The following is a 20,040-nucleotide window of genomic DNA, read 5'->3' on the forward strand; positions in this document are numbered from 1 at the left end:
AAGCACCGCTGTTGCCGCCGTTTTGTGTTGCTGTTGCCGCCGTGTGCCACCAGGTGGGTAGCTGGAGTCGTTTTGTGATCAGTTAGGGTGTATGTGTTTATTTTAGTTAAGTGGTGTTGGGTTGTTTGGCCGAAATTCGCAAGAACAGCCACCGCCACCACGAACCACCACCGACCACCACTAGGGTGGTTGTGTGTGTATTATGTTAGTTAGTGTGTGTATGTCTATCTTTGGATTAAAGCATTGTAATTGTAATTAGCAAGAGAATAATGAAAAGAACCAAACCACCACCGTGAGGTGGTGGCCGCCGCCGTGAGCCGCCATTGACCACCACTACTCATGGTGGTAGTGGGTGGTGCCTCACTAGCAAAACCCTAATTGACCTAATGAAACCCTAATGGGTTTAAAGACTCAGTTTTGGGCCTATTGGGCCATGATTGGATGGGAAACCTTAATTAGGGTTTAGAAAACCCTAATATTGGATTATGGGCCTTGGACTTATTGGGATCCACATTTGGGCCATTGGAATTGGACTAGGTATTAAGCCCGATTACACCATATGATGTATCTAGTAGATTAGTGGACCTAATGGATTAAGTCCTTAATGGGTTAAGTGAGAAAAACTTAACCCTAATTGTCATTTTATGTGAAACCCTAATTTCACTTGGGCCTTAAGTTGGGCCTTTATTTTGGGCTTTGGTGATTGGGCCAATAATGGGCCATTCAAGAACAATCATATGGACTAGAATAATTTAATGGGCTTAAGGGTAAGGCTCATGTAAGGGGTTTGGGCCCAATTTGGAAAATTGGGCCATAGTTCGGGCCTTGATGAGCATGAGTTATTGGACCATCGGAATGTCAAGTATTGGACCAAGAATAAATGGTTGGGCCTTAAGGCAAGACCATGTAGAGACTTGGGCGCAATTGGGAAAATTGGGCCATAGATGGGCCATGGTTAATTATTAGACTTTTGGGCCTTTGGGATTGGGCCTGGGGTGACAAATATCATACCGTCTGACGCCTGAAGAACGTCGTAGAGGTCATCAGTCATATCAAGCATGGTTATACGACCCACAATAGTATATACTAACCTTTTGTTTACATGATTTCATTCTTCATTAGTTTTATTTTAATTAATGAAACTAATATACCTACTGATAGTAACCAGGGTTTTCCAACAGAACATTCTATACATACTGGTGATAGCCAGGGTTTTCGTATTTATAGATCATTGTAACAAATTCATACATTAGAAAATATTGTATTTTCTTGGGAACATATAAACATTTTCACTGATTCATTAACAGGTTTTTATCACAAAAACATGCTTATGAACTCACCAGCTTTAATGCTGATACTATCTTTTCAAAATCGCTTGTATTCTCAGGTAATCAGTAGACATGTACCTCAGCAGATTTTTGAGAAAACGGAGCATATAGAGTCACGTCTTTATATTTTTGTTATACTTTTGATGTATATGAATACGAATCAGACAGATGTAAATACTTTTTATATATTCAATGTAATGGTTGTGTTTACTTTGAGTACTATGATGCAATTGTTGTGATACTACATATGACGTCATCCACCCCCGAACGTTTCTGTCGTTTCGGTTTGGGGGTGTGACACGTACGCTGTGCGTACGAGGGTCAGGTTGAAAACCCAAATTTTAGGGTTGTACCCTATATAAGCATTATGTTAGCCCTTTTCCTTCATTTCTAGGTCAGCCTCCACCCTCTCAAAACCCTAAATCGTCCTTTAGCTTCCTTGGTGGCATTTTGAGCTCATGGTGTCCATTTTTGGTGTATTTGGTCCATTTCCAAGAAGATGGAGTTTGGTGCAAGGATGGGAATCAAGGAATAACTTATGGATCTTGCTTATGTGTCTCATTTCTAGCTTGTTGGAGGTAAAAAGCTTTAAACTTGATCATTGATGTCTTAGATCTATCATGTATGAGTTTTGGTTCATTTTGGTCCCAAGAATGAGATCTAGTGGTATTGATCGCATTCCAGGAGCTTTGAGTTGCCCCTCTTAGTGTGTCTGAGGTTTAAGGTCCATAAAGTTGGCACTTTTAGAGTTTAAAACCATCCATGTTTGAGTTTGGGTCCTTTTCATGAAAGTAGAATGCTACACTTTGAGATTGGGTCTTCCTGGGGCATGCAAAGTCACCAAGTCAGTGACTTTATGGTTCTAGATGTTCATTTAGAATTGATCTGTGGTTTGGACTTATGAGATCAAGCATTAAGAGCTTAATGAAGGTTTTAGCTCAAAGGAGGAGTATGTTGGGCGTACAAGTCTGTACGTGCAGCGTACAAGCCAAGCAGCCTGTACGCTTAACGTATAGCTGAGTACGCCCCGCGTACTCAGTCATGGGAAGTTTTGCTTATTGGGCTTCGGTGTCGGCCATCTGTTGGGCTTATTTGTTATGGGCCCTGTTGGTTTATCGGGTTTTGGTCTGATAGTGATTTTGTGAAGGCCCACAAATGGTTTGGGCCCAATTTGGAAAATTGGGCCATGATTTGGGCCACGAGTAGTTTTTGGTATTTTTGGGCTTGAGTGTTTGAGTTATTAATGGGCCATTAGAACACAAAGTGTTTTGGACTAGAAAGAATGGTTAGGCCTTGAGGTAAGGCCCATGTAAGGGGTTGGGCCCAATTTGGAAAATTAGGCCATTGGTCGATTAATTGGCGTTTGGGCCTTTCAGATTGTAAGATTGGGTCTTAGAATTGGACAAATCTAGGTTAGGGGTAAATGGTCTTTTTACCCCAAGTATGGACTTATGGTTATGGATTGGAACCCAATTATTAAATTGGGTGTTGTTTTGTTTGATAGCGGGGGGATTTAACGGATCTGCAGTCAGAGAGTATCTGTGGGATTCAGCTGTCCGATATGAGTCTTCTCATTATATCCATGGGTCGAAGGCAACAATGTCGGTCCATTATGTGTTATGTGATATGCTAGTTGTCTCTGTGATACTTGCATGGAAGACCCCGGGGGAGCCCGTGGCATTTGGACATCAGACCATGGGGGGGGGGGATGACATTCCAGGTAAAGACCATGGGAGGAGCCCATGACATACCAGATAAAGACCATGGGGGGAGCCCATGGTAGCTATATGTATGTTGCATGATAATCTGTGGTTGTATGTTGTATGGTAATTTGGGGAACTCAGTAAGCTTTATGCTTACAGTTTTCAGTTTATGTTTCAGGTACTCCGGTTTTTAAATGGAATGCTCGGGATGATTGCAAAGCACACACCACATATTTCCGTTTTCTATGAATTACTTTGATTTGTAGATGTTTTGGCAATTTAAATCTTTTTAAGTTTCTATTGCTACGGAAAAAATTGATTTTACTTTTAGTGCTTAGCTTTGGTCCACTTTTATGGTTTGACAACTTAAGTCCTCCTAAATTTTAATTTTGTTTATGATTTGGCAATTAGTCCTCCTTAATTTCTATTGCTACCGAAATAGTTCTTTTTATTTTCCAATTAATTTTAAGTTTCTATTGCTCCTAAATTTCCTACCCATACTGTACATAACTCGAAGAATATGGACTATAATGAAACTCTTTGATGTTTAAAACTAAAATAATCATTGACCGGAGTTACAGTGAGAGTGAGGGAGCAGACGAAGAACAATGACGATCTCACCTTCCATGCTTCCCGCCGTTTTGTTATTTTATCTCTTAATAATATGCAACTCAATGGCTGAGATTCCTCAATCTTCACGCACCGGCGGCGATGCTCGCCGATATTTGATAGATGAAATTCGAGAAGCGGAGCTAAAGGTCGTTAGATTAGGTAAGTTGTTCTTCGATCTCGAAATTGTTTTCTTTTTAGCATCGAATTATTATTCACAACTGATTTCTTAAGTGTTTAGCCACTCACCACATTAGTATATCTATTTTTGTTTACTTTCTCATTAGCTGTAAATATGCGAAAGAGCATTGATCTTCCTGAGTCAACTTTTTTCAAATTGGAAGCTGCAACTGATGAAAATCTTCTATTCAAAGTGTTATTTACTAACTTCGATGTAGTTATCAAGGTTTTGCAAATCTAATTTTTATGATCCTGAGTTGAAAGTTAGTACTGTAATAGTACATTAGCAGTTCAGCACCAAATTTAGCATTATATTTTCACTATGGAAAGTAAACCTACAAAATCCAAAATCTTTAAATCTTCCAGGAATATTTAGTAACTCAAGAACTACTGCTTCTGATTACTACATATGTTATCTCAATAGATTTTGGTATTTCTATTCTTTCAAATAGTAGGGTTTAGAAAGAAACACTTTGTGCAAAGTCATGAATATTGCTTTTTTCATTGTTGTCCATGTGGACATTAATGCAGAATCTATCCTTGTGGAAAGCAATTCAATAGTAGATTCAAAAGATCTTTATGTCAAAGAAAGTGAGAAGATGGTGGAGGAGATGAGCAATGAAGTTGATCATTTGCAATCTGTTTTGTTAGCTATGAAGGTTCTCATATTTATTTCTTCTTTTGTACTAAAGGACATAACATATTGTACTATTTTTGGCATGTATTGGATTAAGACTCTAAACTGATGTCATCATGACAAAAGTTGCAATTTTTGTTCCACCAAAAAAGGTGGAACAAGGTAGGAAAGAGACTCACTCTTGCACTCTCGTTTGTGTAAATGACGTAAATGCCCTCTTCATTCCCATCATGTGTTTGCAGAATGATTCATCAAGTGAAAATGAAAGGTTTACTCGGCTTGAAGAAGAGGTTCAATGCTATTAAATAAACTTTTCATTTACTTCACTTGTAACAAATGTAACTAAATCAGATGCCTGTGTTCAGGTTCGACTTCTTTGGGATACTGCAAGAAGAAACAATTTTGAGCTTCACAATTTGGAATCCAAAGCACAAGATGCTGAAAAAAGGCTGAAAGTAACCAAATCAAGGATTGAAAAGGTTAGTGATTGCTTTTCTGTAATTCTACAATGGTAAAAAATCACTGAATTCATTATTATCTCTTTCAAAAAAAAAAAATTGTTTATAAACACAGATGGATGCAATTGTAACAGAACAATGGATTCATATTCAACATCTTGAACAGGCTCTTGAAATTTCACAGGTTTGTAATTCTTTCTTTCACCCTAAAATATCGATTTATAATGGATTCAAAATTTCTAAGCAAATAAAAAAAAAAACTATTGATGAAGTTGTAAATCTTAAATTACAGAGGCGAATAGAGGAGGTGAAAAGGAATGCTACCAGGTGCTATTTTCTAAAGGTAATGATACATAATACTTCATTTTTCATACTTTCAATTGTAAATGTCAAACATTTTATTCAACTTTCATAGCAAAAATGCAAAACCTTCTAAAATGGTAATAACAATAATAATAATAATAATAATAATAATAATAATAATAATAATAATAATAATAACAATAATAATAATAATAATAACTATTATTTGTAGTTTGGCAAAAGTCAACTCGGAAGTTTTGTTGATGACTTGTGGAGAATGATGGGAAGAAGTTGGTCAGCAGTAAAACAGTATCATCACCAGGTGAAGAAAATGAGATTGTAAACTATTTGAACATTCTTACGAGTTTACCCTTGTTGTACAATTGGACAATGCCTGTCGTACAATGACCACAGGGGTATATTCGTAAATGTAGCTGATTAAATTTCAAATAAAAAAATATTGACATTTGTGTCTTGGTATTCAGCTGCAAGGGTTTGTAAAGAATGAAATGCAGAAATGGAAATACACTGCTGCTTATGCCAACAAAGAAGTAGTCTTTTTCTTGGTAAGATGCTTTTGCATTATTTGACAAAAATTACATAAATGGTCCTTGTGGTTTACCAAGGGTCACAAACTCAGTCCTTGCTAATTTTAAACTTGTATGAATGGTCATTTTTGATAACACCGTTAGTTTTAGTCCGTTAGTGTGAGGGTAATTTGGTCTTTTTAGGTAGCAGGGACTGAGTTTGTGACAATGGGTAAACCATACGGACCATTTAAAAAATGAAAGTTTAAAAAATGAAAGGGAGGAAAATAACATTTTTACAAAGTTCAAAGTGAAGGGTGAAAATGAAAATTTAAAAAGTAAAGGGTGAAAAGGACTGAGTTTGTGACCTTTGGTAAACGATAGGGACCATTTATGTAAATATGTCTTATTTATTTAAAAAAATCATCTTTATGCATTAAACGAAGAATTAAATCCGTATTTATCTAAAGATTGAATATTTCAGGCATCTGCTCTAATCACATTCCCAGCTTTGAGCTTTGGGGTGTTTCTCTTGAACAATTTTTGCTAGCAAATGGATCTCTTTACATTGATAAAATAGTTTATTATAATTACAGGTCTGAAAATAGGATGATTTAGCTTGTATAATCTTCAAATACATGATAATGTAAAAGATTATTTTTAATAAATTTGTAGGTAAAAGTTGCGTTAGCTAGTGATATTTTTATAGTTGGGTATTCATATATACGTGTTATGGTACACTGGATGGATCCCAAAACTTGGTTTATGCAAAAAGTATTACACTATTTTTAGAAGATTACACCAATTATTTACAAATTACATGTCTTTCAATGCTTCACAAAATTTGTCACTTATATTGCAACACAATTTGGTGCTACAATTCAAACTCTTCAACGTGACAACAAAAAGAGTACAACTCCCACTTTATGAATTTTTGCAACTAAGGCATCCGTTATATATCCACCACTAACCACTACAGTGGTAGATGTCACATCATCACCATACTCTCTACCACTAAGGCTACCCGGTATGGGACGTTTTTCACGCGTCTTGGGCTGAGGTGGCAGCCTCTCCCACGCGTGAACACCGCCCCCAAAGCCGGTGGACTGCGTGTGACGTGGCTCCGGAGACGCGACGAGACGCCCAATCAAAATTTTTCATTTTCTAACGTTCGGAATTTTGTAAACAAACGGCTATATAACCGTTTAAACATTAAAAAAAAAAATTACTATTTACAATTAAACACAACCATCTACACCTATAAATTATCCACTATTCTACTTACAATTTACACTTCAAAAAACACTCTCTATATTTTATTACCTTCTACAAAAAAACCTCATCTCTCATATTTTTTTTTTCTCTCTACATGGATTCAAATCCAAACACCCCAAACACTCCAAATGCAAATGTTAGCTACATGTAATTGTTAACCTCCCCAATCCAACAACAACCTCTATTCACCACTTCATACCCCCAAAACTTCTACCAACAACAACCACAACAATTCAATCAACCCCAATTCCAAGCCTTTCAACAACAACCTTCTCAACAATGTCAACAACCTTCTCAACAATTTCAACAAACTTCTTTTACACTTCAACAATTTCAACAATCTCAATCTCAACCTATAAATCTCGACAATGACGACGACGACGAACGAGTCCAAGAAACACAACAACCAACTCGTCGAAGGCAAAAAAAAACCAAAGATCCAAGAAAAAAAAACTACCGCATGGAACGAAGACGAGGAGGAAGCTTTAGCAAAAACTTGAATTTTCATATCCCAAGACGGGGATGTCGCCAACGCACAATCGGGTCAAAGTTTTTGGTGTCGTATTTTAGATCATTTCCACGCGTTATTAGGAAAGAAAACGGAGCGGACGTACGACTCGATCAACGCAAAATGACGTGACTTACGAGCGGCTTGCACCAAATTCAATGGCATATTTGACAAGCTTAAAAACATGCATAGAAGTGGTAGCAACGACTTCAACATTTTAGCGACCGCGGCCTACGAATACAAAATTACCACCAACGGTAAACCGTTCGGCCACCAAAAACCGTGAGAAGTTTGTCGTAACGGTCCAAAATGGGTTCTATATCCGGAAATGGAGAACGTCCGAGTCGGACGTGGGTTTTGGACTCGACGTCAACGATGACTTCGACGCCACCGAGGGAGAGGGCCTACCGGACGTCCAACTTCGTCGACCACCGGGACGGGACAAAGCGAGAAAGGGAGCGTCTTCAAGCGGAAATGCACCGGCAACTAGCGAAAGCGAGCTTGCGACATCCATAGATAAGGCTCTAGTGTTTCTAGAAAAAAAGTACGAATCGTCGGAGGCAGCTAATCGCCAAAAAATAGCTCTTACCGATCTTCAAATCATAAACACAAAGCCCCAACCAGATCTCGACCCGGAAAATCTTGCGACCGTTCTTAAAATTCAACGACAAGTCCGGGAGAAATATGAAATTTAGGTTCTAATCTCAATGGTTTTAAGTAATTTAGGATTTTATTTATGGTTTTAAGTAATTTAGGATTTTAATTTTTTTATGTTTTTTTTAAAGAATTTAAGAATTTTAATTTGTGTTTTTTATATTAATGTAATATGGTTTTAATTTTAATGTTTGTGTGTTTTTTTATTTAAATTATGGTTTTATTTTAAATTATGGTTTGTATTTTGTTTTTTATTTAATATAATGCTAAAAAAAATAAAAAGAAGGAATTTGTGGAGTGGTAACCATTTCCAATATTTAGTGGGTTGGTGGTGGGTTGGGTGTGAAGCTGACGTGGCGCACACGTGGCAGCACTTTTCCGGTGGGGTGGGTGTGACCATTCCCCATAGCCTAACCATGGGATACCTACCACTAAACATACAGCTCCAACTTATTTTTTTAAATTAAATTTAAATAAAAAATACATAAAAATCATATAAAATTTTCTAAATACTGTTTTTCATTAATTTAAAATACCAAATTACACTAAATAAAAACTACATTAATTAAAATAAAAAAATAAAAATAACATTAAAAATAAAAATTACATTAATTAAAATAAAAAATAAAAATAACATTAAGAATTAAAAACCTAAAAATACCAAACTTCTAATTTGTGTGTTTAAGCAAAGTTATTCTATTTTGGGGAATTCTTCAACTTTTGACAAACTTTGGCATGTCCGAAACGCTTATGATTTGTGTTTTCATATTGCTCCATGGTCATATTAACCAGATCCATATCGGCTTCGTGTACTTTGTTTATAACAAAATTTTAAATTTCATTGAATTCAGAACATTTGGCCTCATATCGCGCCACTTCGAGAATATTTCATTAACATTTCGAATTGCACAACCCATTAAACCATGGAAAACACTTTCAACATTTCTTCAAAGAGAACCAGAAGTTTAACCTGCGCCTTCTTCCGAACCGTCACCCATGCTTGTGCTAATTTCTCTTCTTCCTTTTTTTTTGACCATTTCTTATTTTTGGGAGACATGGTTTTTAAAGGATCAAACAACAAAAATGTATGATGACTAAAGTGAAAAGAAATGTATGAAAATTAAAAAGATGAGTGGTAGTATTTATAGGTAAATTTAGAAGGAAGATAAATAAATTGAAAGTAGCCGTTAGGAAGGAGGAAGGAGGTCAAACAAGATTTAAGGCAAAAAATGAATTGATTGGCCGTTTGAAATCGTTGTCCGGAGCACGAAGGGCAATGACCATGACCCACCACGAACCACCGGGATGGTGTGCACGGTCGTGGTTCGTGGCCACCTAGACCACGACCCACTTCGTGGCCACATTCCGGATGGTCTAACATGGCATCACCTTTTGATTCACTTTCCCTTACATGTTTCCCCCAAAATTGTAAGGTAGGATGGAAAATTTGTACTATAAGCAATATTATCCGATTTTTAACGATTTTGAAACATAGTTACCTCTTTGAGTCATTTTCCTATTGTTTTTTTTCCTTTACTTATTTTTTACCGGTAATTGCCGGTTACCAAAGGTAAAATTTGAACAAAGAATGTACTTCGTTAGTGTTTTTTGTACAAATGCTTTACTTGGATGATGCTTTTTGGACACACCAAACTTGAATGGTATTTTTTGAACGATTTTAAAACATAGTTACCCATATAAGTCATTTTCCCTATTATCCGCACCCACCTTAATAACAATAGCAAGAAAAAGATACACGGTTTATCATCTTCTCAGTCCATCTCTAAATAGTCTAATAATAAGAATTTAGTAGTTGCCTAGTTGCTCTAAATTTAACGTATAAATATATATTTTCAAATATATTTTTTTATATATTTTGCATATAAAAATACATATTTATACTTAAAAATATAGTTTTATACGTAAAAGTAAAGGTTTAAATGTAAAAGTGGAAAAAAAATACATATTTTTGTACAAAAATATTTCATTTATACATAACGATATGTTTTATATTTATTTATACATATGAATAAATAAATAATATGTATGTATACTAAAAGATACTAAAATACATAGCAGGAATATATATTCTACATAATAGAGGTAATATTAATTTCAACCACAAGGTTTGGCCTAATCGTAAATCCATTGCCAAACTGCAGATTAACCGATTTTGATTCCCGCCTCTATTTTTGTGTTTCTTTTAAAAGTTGGCAGACCTTGTAACAATATATTATATTAGTGAATGTTGAAAACTAAAGAGTAAAAACGCTTCACAACTCAGTGGTAGACTCGACACTTCCCTGATTGTGACAACCCGAAATTTCTGTCATGTACAACCATTCAATTCAATAGAAGTCAAAACAGTTTCTGCTAACTTTCAAGCTTTTTGGAATAAGTTTGAGTGTTTTGAAGTTAGTACTTTAGGAGATAACAGTAGAGAGGATGCCCTAGGGTTTATTGTGCATCAATAAAGTTCCAAAAACTCCAAGAGTTTGGAGTTTACGGCCCAAATGGTATTAGGGCCGTAAACCCTAATGACTATATAAGTGACACTTAGTTTATTTTTAACTTTTTTTCACACTTCCAAGTCTAGAACCAATTCTCTCTCAAGTATCATCCAAAGTTCTTCAAAAATCTTCAAGAAAGTAAGTGTTTTCTTCCTTGTTTAGTTGATATCTACCCTAATCTAGTGATCTTATATGATTTCATCCATGAAATCATTCCATTTGTGTAGATCTTCAAGTGTTCTTAGTTTCACCAAGAACACCAAGAACACACACTAGTGTTCTTGGACTTTTAGCACCTTTTCAAGCTTTTACATAGTAAGTACTCTTACCTTGGCTTGTTATAAGACTTGTTACACTCCTAAAACATCTAGAAATCACAAGGAAACACTAGATCAAAGGTGTTTACAGTCCAAGATGTTCTTGGACCGTAAACCCTAATAAAGGGGCCAAAGTGTGCCCTAGTCCCTACCAAGCCTTGTAAACTAGTTTAGATCTCATCCTTGATGTGCTTAGGACTTAAAACATCAAAAAGACCATAATCCATAGGGGTTTACGGCCGTAAACACATGGAGAAGTGGTCCATGGGCCGTAAACTCCATTTAGGAGTGAAATGATGCCACAAACACTTCCTAAGGCTTATACATGAAGTAGGATGCTTCCTTATGACTTGAAAAGCTTCAAATCGCAAAATGGTAAAAGTACCATGAGTTTACGGCCATAAACTCATGGGTTTACGACCGTAAACTCAAGGGGTGATGGTCACAAAACCGTAAACTCCAATAAAGGGTCCCCTTGAACCCTAAACTCAATAGCCAAGTCCTACCACCCTTAGATGCAATCCTTAGGACTTATAGCACCTAAATCAAGTGTTTTACATGTCTTAGGATGTCTTAACTTGGTTAATTAGTTGTTTTATAACTAATTGGATACATATATGTGTCCTTATATGTTAACTAGGATCCTTGTGTGTGCTCAAGTCTTCACTTGACACTTAGCATGCTATATCAATCCGTTCATCCAAACCACTCACTACAGGTGAGTTCATACCCCTTAATTAACCTTTTAAATGTTTTTAAATGCTTTTGTGGGGGGGGGGGGGGCGGGGATACAAGTTGATCTATTATAGTTATTATATCAATCACATGTGATTAATAACTACCAAACAAGTGTATTTCTTACTTTTCAAACTGTTTTACTTCAAACTGTTCTACAAAACCCTTTTTCATGTCAAATACTTTTACTTAAACTCTTTTACACTTATTTTCTGTTAAATGTATATCTTTATAGATATAGTTATATAAGTAGGATTGAAAGGACTTAGAACTGATAACTCACCTTACCTCCTGTTCCTCGTTTGGTTGTGGACTTAAGGTATCGGTTATTTGTCCGAAGGTCGTTTGAATCGTAGTTATATATTATGTATATGTATATAGATATAAAAGTTTCTTCTTTCTATTCAAAACCTTTGGGTAGCAAAGGCATACATACATGTTTATACATTCAAATCATACTACTAGTAAGCTACTATAGGTGTAGTTTAGGGAGTTACTAATACTATTACTAGAACAATGAATCATACAATGAGTCAGTTCATACATGAGTCAATACATGCTAGATAGAGAGAGAACACACAATACAGCTAGTACACACAATACATTACAATACATGCTAGATAGAGAGAGAACACACAATACAGCTAGTACACACAATACATTACAATACATGCTAGATAGAGAGAGAACACAATACAGCTAGTACACACAGTACATTACAATACAGGCTATGGCTCCATGTTTCCAAACTTTCCACCCACGGAGGCGTCGGGCCTTGAAAAGTCGGACGAGGGTTAGGATCAGCCCATGCCATTCAATGGAGACCGAAGCTTTTATGACCTGAGTGAAGGAGGCTCAGCAGACAGAGTCTTGCCAATCCTGGTCCGCAGAGTGGCCCGAAATGAGATTCAAGGCAGGACAACCCTCCATCAAATCACGGAAGTTGTCACCAATACGAGAATGCATACCCTCCGCACCATTCGTCTGGAAGATTCTCGTGACAGATCTAGAGTAGACCATGAGACCCTGCAGCAAGAGCTAGCTGAAACTCGAGCTGAAGTCATAGAGCTCCGAGTACGCCAAAGGGTGTACGAAAGGCACCTCATTGATATGGAGCGTCAGCTGGCTGAACTAAGGGTTCACCCAAGGGATAACCGTCACCAGTAGGAGATATTCTACCTTTATTTCCTTGGTGGAAAGAATAGTCTTCCTATCTATGCTCTAAGTACCACTTTTCTAAGTAACTAACTTTGTACTATAAGTACTTTCTAGTTAGGCCAGTATGCCATCAAAACTTTTTCTACTTCGGATATGATGTAAGACCTACTCCAAGGTCATTTTTCCCAAATATATTACATCTTAAATATCAATGATATTGTCAGTCGGCTAAATTCTGTGCCAATCCCTATTCAGATACTTTCGTTTTACTATCGTTAGAATCCTATCTAAACCCTCACTTCGTCGAATTAATGAGCTATGGTGAATTAGCTCAAGGATTCCTTCCAATTCTTGCCGAAGGTTGGATAGCAATTGTCTTATAACCATTCTATGAACTTACTTCTACTCTTTACTAGGACTGCATCATAGGGATATATGTCAAACCCTCGAGAACTTACTCCTACTCTTTACATGAATGGTCGAAATACTCCTAAGTTCAACCCTAACCACTCACGAACTCATTTTCTTTTGCATAACAGAATCATGTCGTCACCCAGGAATAACCAGCCGAGCAACGAAACCACTATCCTTCATATCGACTCCGCTACGTTCCAAGCAGTGGTAACAGCTGTCGTGGCAGCTGTCCTTGCATACCTCAACGCTAACAGCCCAAGCAAGGCTGACGAGGGGGTTGAAAATTTCGATCGTTGTATCGATTCGGGAAGCCAAAAAATGATAACAGTCACAGACTCACAAAGCCGAAAAACAGAGAACAAGAAACGAAAGCGCCAAGCCCAGAAGGAGCGCAAGCGATCCCAAAGACTTGCCATGCAACAGCAACAAGTGGCAACCCCTGCCATCCCAGTACCGATCAGACCGTACGAGGGAAAACTTCTGAGGTGTGACAAGTGTAGCTTTCATCATAATGGGGCTTGCCATGAAATCCAATGTTGCAATTGCCTGAAAATAGGGCACCATGCTCGTAGCTGTGGAGCACCGGCACGACCCATCACTCAAGCCCCTGACATCGGAGTCAGCCAGGCTTACTATGGTGCCGGTGAAATCGGACACCTTAAGAGGAATTGTTCGAAAAGGAGGAGCAGCAAAAGCGACCGTGACTACATAAACCTGACCCGACACATCATTTCCACCACCGATGCGGGTGCTCGCCAGATGTGTCATTTATGTGGTGAGATAGGACATCTCAAGAAGGATTGTCCAATAACGAAGAACTCTGGCGCAGACGGGAAGATACTAAGGATCACAGCCGCAGGAGAGACTACTCCGGACCCACGTTGAAATATTAGGGCGTTTCGTTTTATTAGACTTATAAACTGTTAAAAACTAGTGCAAATCGAATCTTATCTTTTTGGCGAGATCCCGTCAGTCAAGGGACTCTCGTGCTGCGTATACTTGCTTTTTGTGGTATACCCTGTTCGCAGCAGTAGTCTTATAGATAAACCTAAGGTACTTAAACTTTGTAGAAGTTGCACTGTGATGTTTTGTAACCCCTTTATGATCTAGTCTAACGCCTTTTATTCCGAGTAGTCTGACATTATCGTTTAACTTGAGTAAATGCGATCCTCACAATGCCAGTTTCATGTGTAAATTCTTTTCTCCGAAATCGCCTTTCTAGCGAAGCCGTCATTCCAGAACTCCGAGGTACTCATGCAGAGAGTACCTTATGTCTCGTATCCTTCCCGAAGACACTTCAGCAAAACTCCCCAGAGTACCACTCGTACAGTACGTCAAGTTCAACCCGAAGACCCGTACGATTGATCTATCACTGAAGAAGGTATACGCAACGGTGGTATATAATCAAGGTTCTACAGGCTTAGAATTGGTAATTCCGCTTTAACTTCTTTTCCTTGTTTGGATGTGAGCTTGAAGAAGAATTATTTATTCGATTGCCTTTTCAGTCTTAATTATATACGACTCGTATACACGAAACTGTGATTGATGAACCAAATATGACTTCCGATATGAACTTTACGACGGAGACTGCCCAAGACTACGAGTGATAGTACTGCCATGCGCATAAACTTAGAATCCAAATCAAATGCCCTTCCCACCGATCGAGTAAATAGATTCAGATAGAACAGAAAACCCCCAGGATTACCTCCACAACTCCGAGTCGAGTTCAGAATCGACTTAGTTTCGGGGGCTACCCCAGTAGCCAAATCGCCCTATCGTCTAGCACCTGCAGAGATGCAAGAACTATCCAGTCAACTTAACGAACTGCTCAGAAGGGCTTAATAAGACCAAGCTGCTCACCATGGGGAGCCCCAGTCTTGTTCGTCAAGAAGAAAGACGGGTCGTTTAGTATGTGCATCGACTACAGGGAGCTCAACTAGTTGACCGTTAAGAATCGTTATCCTCTGCCTCGTATTGATGATTTATTTGACCAACTTAAAGGGGCGAACTTCTTTTCAAAAATCGACTTAAGATCCGGATATCACCAACTACGAGTGCTAGGGGAGGATGTTCCGAAGACAACCTTCCGAACTCGTTATGGGCACTACGAATTCGTAGTGATGCCGTTCGGATTAACAAACGCGCCCGCAGTATTCATGGAATTAATGAATAGGGTGTGTCGTCCTTACTTGGATCAGTTCGTCATCGTCTTCATCGATGACATACTTATTTACCCTTGTAGTAAGGAGGATCATAGTCAACAACTTCAGCACGTACTGGAAACATTTCGATTAGAGAATCTTTGTGCGGAATTCTCTTAAATGCGAGTTTGGATTCGAAGGGTCAAATTCCTGTGTCACATTTCTAGTGAAGAGGGAATTCCAGTAGACACTTCCAAACTCCAGGCCGTTGAGAATGATTAGATCCGAAGATACCTACGGAAATTCGCAAATTTCTAAGTCTCGCAGTCTACAAAGTAGATTCTATCAGAACTTCTCCCAATTCGAGAAGCCCCGTACAACTTTGACCCAGAAGGGCGTGGCCTGTGACTGGGAAGAGAAGCCGGATAGAGCGTTCCAAACGCTAAAATGAGCCTTGTGCATCACGCCAATACTATCCCTCCCTGAAGGGATAGAAGACTTCGTTGTCTATTTCGATACGTCAAATCAAGGGCTCGGGTGTGTTCTGATGCAGCGAGGTAAGGTTATTACCTAAGCCTCCCATCAGTTGGAAACACTCAAATCTAGTTATGAAATGCACGATCTGGAGTTAGAGGACATCAATAGAGAGGATCGTTCAGTTTAATGGACGATTAAAAGCCTCTAATTGTCCGACCGAAAGGTTACGCAGGGCTTTCCGAGATTCTCGCTGGAATCGGCCCTGTAGCTTACAGACTCAACTTACCACGCGAACTCAGTAGCGTACATTCTACTTTCCACGTCTCGAACTTGAAAAAGTGTCTGTCCGACGAGACTCTTGTAATCCCACTCGACGAGATCGAGATCAACGAGAGCTTCAACTTCGTGGAAGAACCTGTAGAGATCATGGACCGGGAGGTCAAGCAAACGAAACAAAGTCGTATCCTGATAGTGAAGGTTCGCTGGAACGCCAAGCGAGGACCTGAATTCACTTGGGAACAAGAGGATCAGATGAAACTGAAATGTCCTCGTCTGTTACTTAGTCATTTGTAACTACTTATTTGCTTAAATTCTAATTTTGGGACGAAATTCATTCTAACGGGGGGATGATGTGACAACCCGAAATTTCTGTCCTGTACAACCATTCAATTCAATAGAAGTCAAAACAGTTTCTGCTAACTTTCAAGCTTTTTGGAATAAGTTTGAGTGTTTTGAAGTTAGTACTTCAGGAGATAACAGGAGAGAGGATACCCTAGGGTATATTGTGCATCAATAAAGTTCCAAAAAACTCCAAGATTTTGGAGTTTACGGCCCAAATGGTATTAGGGCCGTAAACCCTAATGACTATATAAGTGACACTTAGTTTATTTTTAACTTTTTTTCACACTTCCAAGTCTAGAACCAATTCTCTCTCAAGTATCATCCAAAGTTCTTCAAAAATCTTCAAGAAAGTAAGTGTTTTCTTCCTTGTTTAGTTAATATCTACCCTAATCTAGTGATCTTACATGATTTCATCCATGAAATCATTCCATTTGTGTAGATCTTCAAGTGTTCTTAGTTTCACCAAGAACACCAAGAACACACACTAGTGTTCTTGGACTTTTAGCACCTTTTCAAGCTTATACATAGTAAGTACTCTTACCTTGTCTTGTTATAAGACTTGTTACACTCCTAAAACATCTAGAAATCACAAGGAAACACTAGATCAAAGGTGTTTACGGTCCAAGATGTTCTTGGACCGTAAACGCTAATAAAGGGGCCAAAGTGTGCCCTAGTCCCTACCAAGCCTTGTAAACTAGTTTAGATCTCATCCTTGATGTGCTTAGGACTTAAAACAACAAAAAGACCATAAACCATAGGGGTTTACGGCCATAAACACATGGAGAAGTGGTCCATGGGCCGTAAACTCCATTTAGGAGTGAAATGATGCCACAAACACTTCCTAAGGCTTATACATGAAGTATGATGCTTCCTTATGACTTGAAAAGCTTCAAATCACAAAATGGTATAAGTACCATGAGTTTACGGCCGTAAACTCATGGGTTTACGACCGCAAACTCAAGGGGTGATGGTCACAAAACCGTAAACTCCAATAAAGGGTCCCCTTGAACCCTAAACTCAATAGCCAAGTCCTACCACCCTTAGATGCAATCCTTAGGACTTATAGCACTTAAATCAAGTGTTTTACATGTCTTAGGATGTCTTAGCTTGGTTAATTAGTTGTTTTATAACTAATTGGATATATATATGTGTCATTATATGTTAACTAGGATCCTTGTGTGTGCTCAAGTCTTCACTTGACACTTAGCATCCTATATCAATCCGTTCATCCAAACCACTCACTACAGGTGAGTTCATACCCCTTAATTAACCTTTTAAATGTTTTTAAATGCTTTTGTGGGGGGGGGGATACAAGTTGATCTATTATAGTTATTATATCAATCACATGTGATTAATAACTACCAAACAAGTGTATTTCTTACTTTTCAAACTGTTTTACTTCAAACTGTTCTACAAAACCCTTTTTCATGTCAAATACTTTTACTTAAACTCTTTTACACTTATTTTCTGTTAAATGTATATCTTTATAGATATAGTTATATAAGTAGGATTGAAAGGACTTAGAACTGATAACTCACCTTACCTCCTGTTCCTCGTTTGGTTGTGGACTTAAGGTATCAGTTATTTGTCCGAAGGTCGTTTGAATCGTAGTTATATATTATGTATATGTATATAGATATAAAAGTTTCTTCTTTCTATTCAAAACCTTTGGGTAGCAAAGGCATACATACATGTTTATACATTCAAATCATACTACTAGTAAGCTACTATAGGTGTAGTTTAGGGAGTGACTAATACTATGACTAGAACAATGAATCATACAATGAGTCAGTTCATTCATGAGTCAATACATGCTAGATAGAGAGAGAACACACAATACAGCTAGTACACACAATACATTACAATACATGCTAGATAGAGAGAGAACACACAATACAGCTAGTACACACAGTACATTACAATACATGCTAGATAGAGAGAGAACACAATACAGCTTGTACACACAGTACATTACAATACAGGCTAGACAGAGGGAGAACATACAATACAGCTAGCACATACATTACATATACATTTCTTCAGTTATGTGAGCCACGTAACGGGGCATGGCATCACCTGCATGACCGTTTTGTATCCAGAATCTCCTTAATTGGGGAGCGTATGAGTTTGTGTATAGATCTATACTGGATTGACTATCCTACACCTTGCTGCTCGCTATAGTGGGACTTGCAAGTCTATGGGTGCCAAACGTCATTTCTTACAACGTCTTACATCGTCGTTTTTCTATAGTCGGTAGCAGGATACAGGCCGATCACATGGTACTTTAAATTACAGTTGGTTTAAGGTAGTTAGTACAACAGTAGTTACTTATTACAATACTACAGTACTATTTCATTTTCCCATTACATTCACTTTTTGATATTTCACACAATAAACAGTAATGTAAAAACTATATTTTTGGTAAATGATAGTCAGATTTGGGAAAATACATACTCTTTACAAGAGACACACACACGATCACTATATGCCTTGGTAGAAGGCTACTTTTAGTAGGAAACATAGGGTTTTCTAGGAGATTCAAACCTTTTCAAACATTCACAAACTTTTACATACTTACACAGCACATCCTTACAAGCACTTTCTTACAAATACATACACTAAAATACTTATGATCTCACCAGCTATAAAGCTGATACTCTCTTTCAAAATAACTTATATCTTCAGGTCACCAGTAGACAGGTACCGATACAGGGTTTAGAGAAGATGGAGATCGTTCAAGACTCATCTTTCATTTTGATTTGTATTTTTGGTGTCTATTAAATTGTCAGAACACACTTATATTAAAATTATATTATTAATGCAGTGGATGATGTTGTTGCTTGTTTACTACTATTCATTGTTGTGATACTGTACATGACGTCCTCCGCCCCAGAACGTTTCCGCCGTTCTTGGTTTTGGGGTGTGACAGATTGGTATCAGAGCTTTATTTTTAGTGAATTGAGTATATCAACCCATAAAAGATATACAGACTATAAATACAATGGGATTAAAATACTCTGACCAAGAGTTTATACTTCTAAATAATAAAATATTTAATTAAGTATACATGCCTGCATTCATACTAAAATCAATGTCACTAGGACAAAACAAAAGTATTACGATTGTTGGGCAGCACAAGTAGACTTAGAGACATATAGTCAAAACTGGGAAGATATAGCCTGATCAACTATATTATCCGAGGGTTGACTAGCATGTGCCTAAGTGTGGTTGTGAGGTTGCAACAAGTCTAAAAACTTACCCACAATACCACAATGAGAACAATAGAACATAAACCTAAAATACTATAGGGGTATTTTGTGTTACTATAAACTACTTATGTGCTAGATTCTTATATCCCTTTTGTCGCGTAGATCATGGCTGGATTCCATCCCTACGAAAACTTGTACTTCCCTAACCAAGGTAATGGAGGAGGGTTTGAAGCTGATCCAGGAAATGACCACCCAATCCCCGTGGATGGTCACCAG

The 20,040-nt window shown here is 37.8% G+C and overlaps 1 protein-coding gene across 1 annotated transcript; it reads left to right on the forward strand.

The window, feature by feature from the left end:
• Positions 1–3,583: 3,583 nt before the first annotated feature.
• On the forward strand, positions 3,584–6,435 carry LOC145109384 (uncharacterized). The gene is made up of 9 exons (XM_079046519.1): positions 3,584–3,802; positions 4,352–4,479; positions 4,700–4,747; positions 4,823–4,936; positions 5,031–5,099; positions 5,208–5,258; positions 5,451–5,540; positions 5,704–5,784; positions 6,230–6,435. Exons 1-9 carry the CDS (start codon positions 3,640–3,642, stop codon positions 6,293–6,295), a joined length of 810 nt encoding a protein of 269 aa, XP_078902645.1. The 5' UTR covers positions 3,584–3,639; the 3' UTR covers positions 6,296–6,435.
• The last annotated feature ends 13,605 nt before the right edge of the window (positions 6,436–20,040 follow it).

The sequence above is a fragment of the Lactuca virosa genome, chromosome 1 (assembly GCF_052849685.1).
Source record: "Lactuca virosa cultivar CGN04683 chromosome 1, Lactuca_virosa_CGN04683_v6, whole genome shotgun sequence".
Classification (NCBI taxonomy): Eukaryota; Viridiplantae; Streptophyta; class Magnoliopsida; order Asterales; family Asteraceae; genus Lactuca; species Lactuca virosa.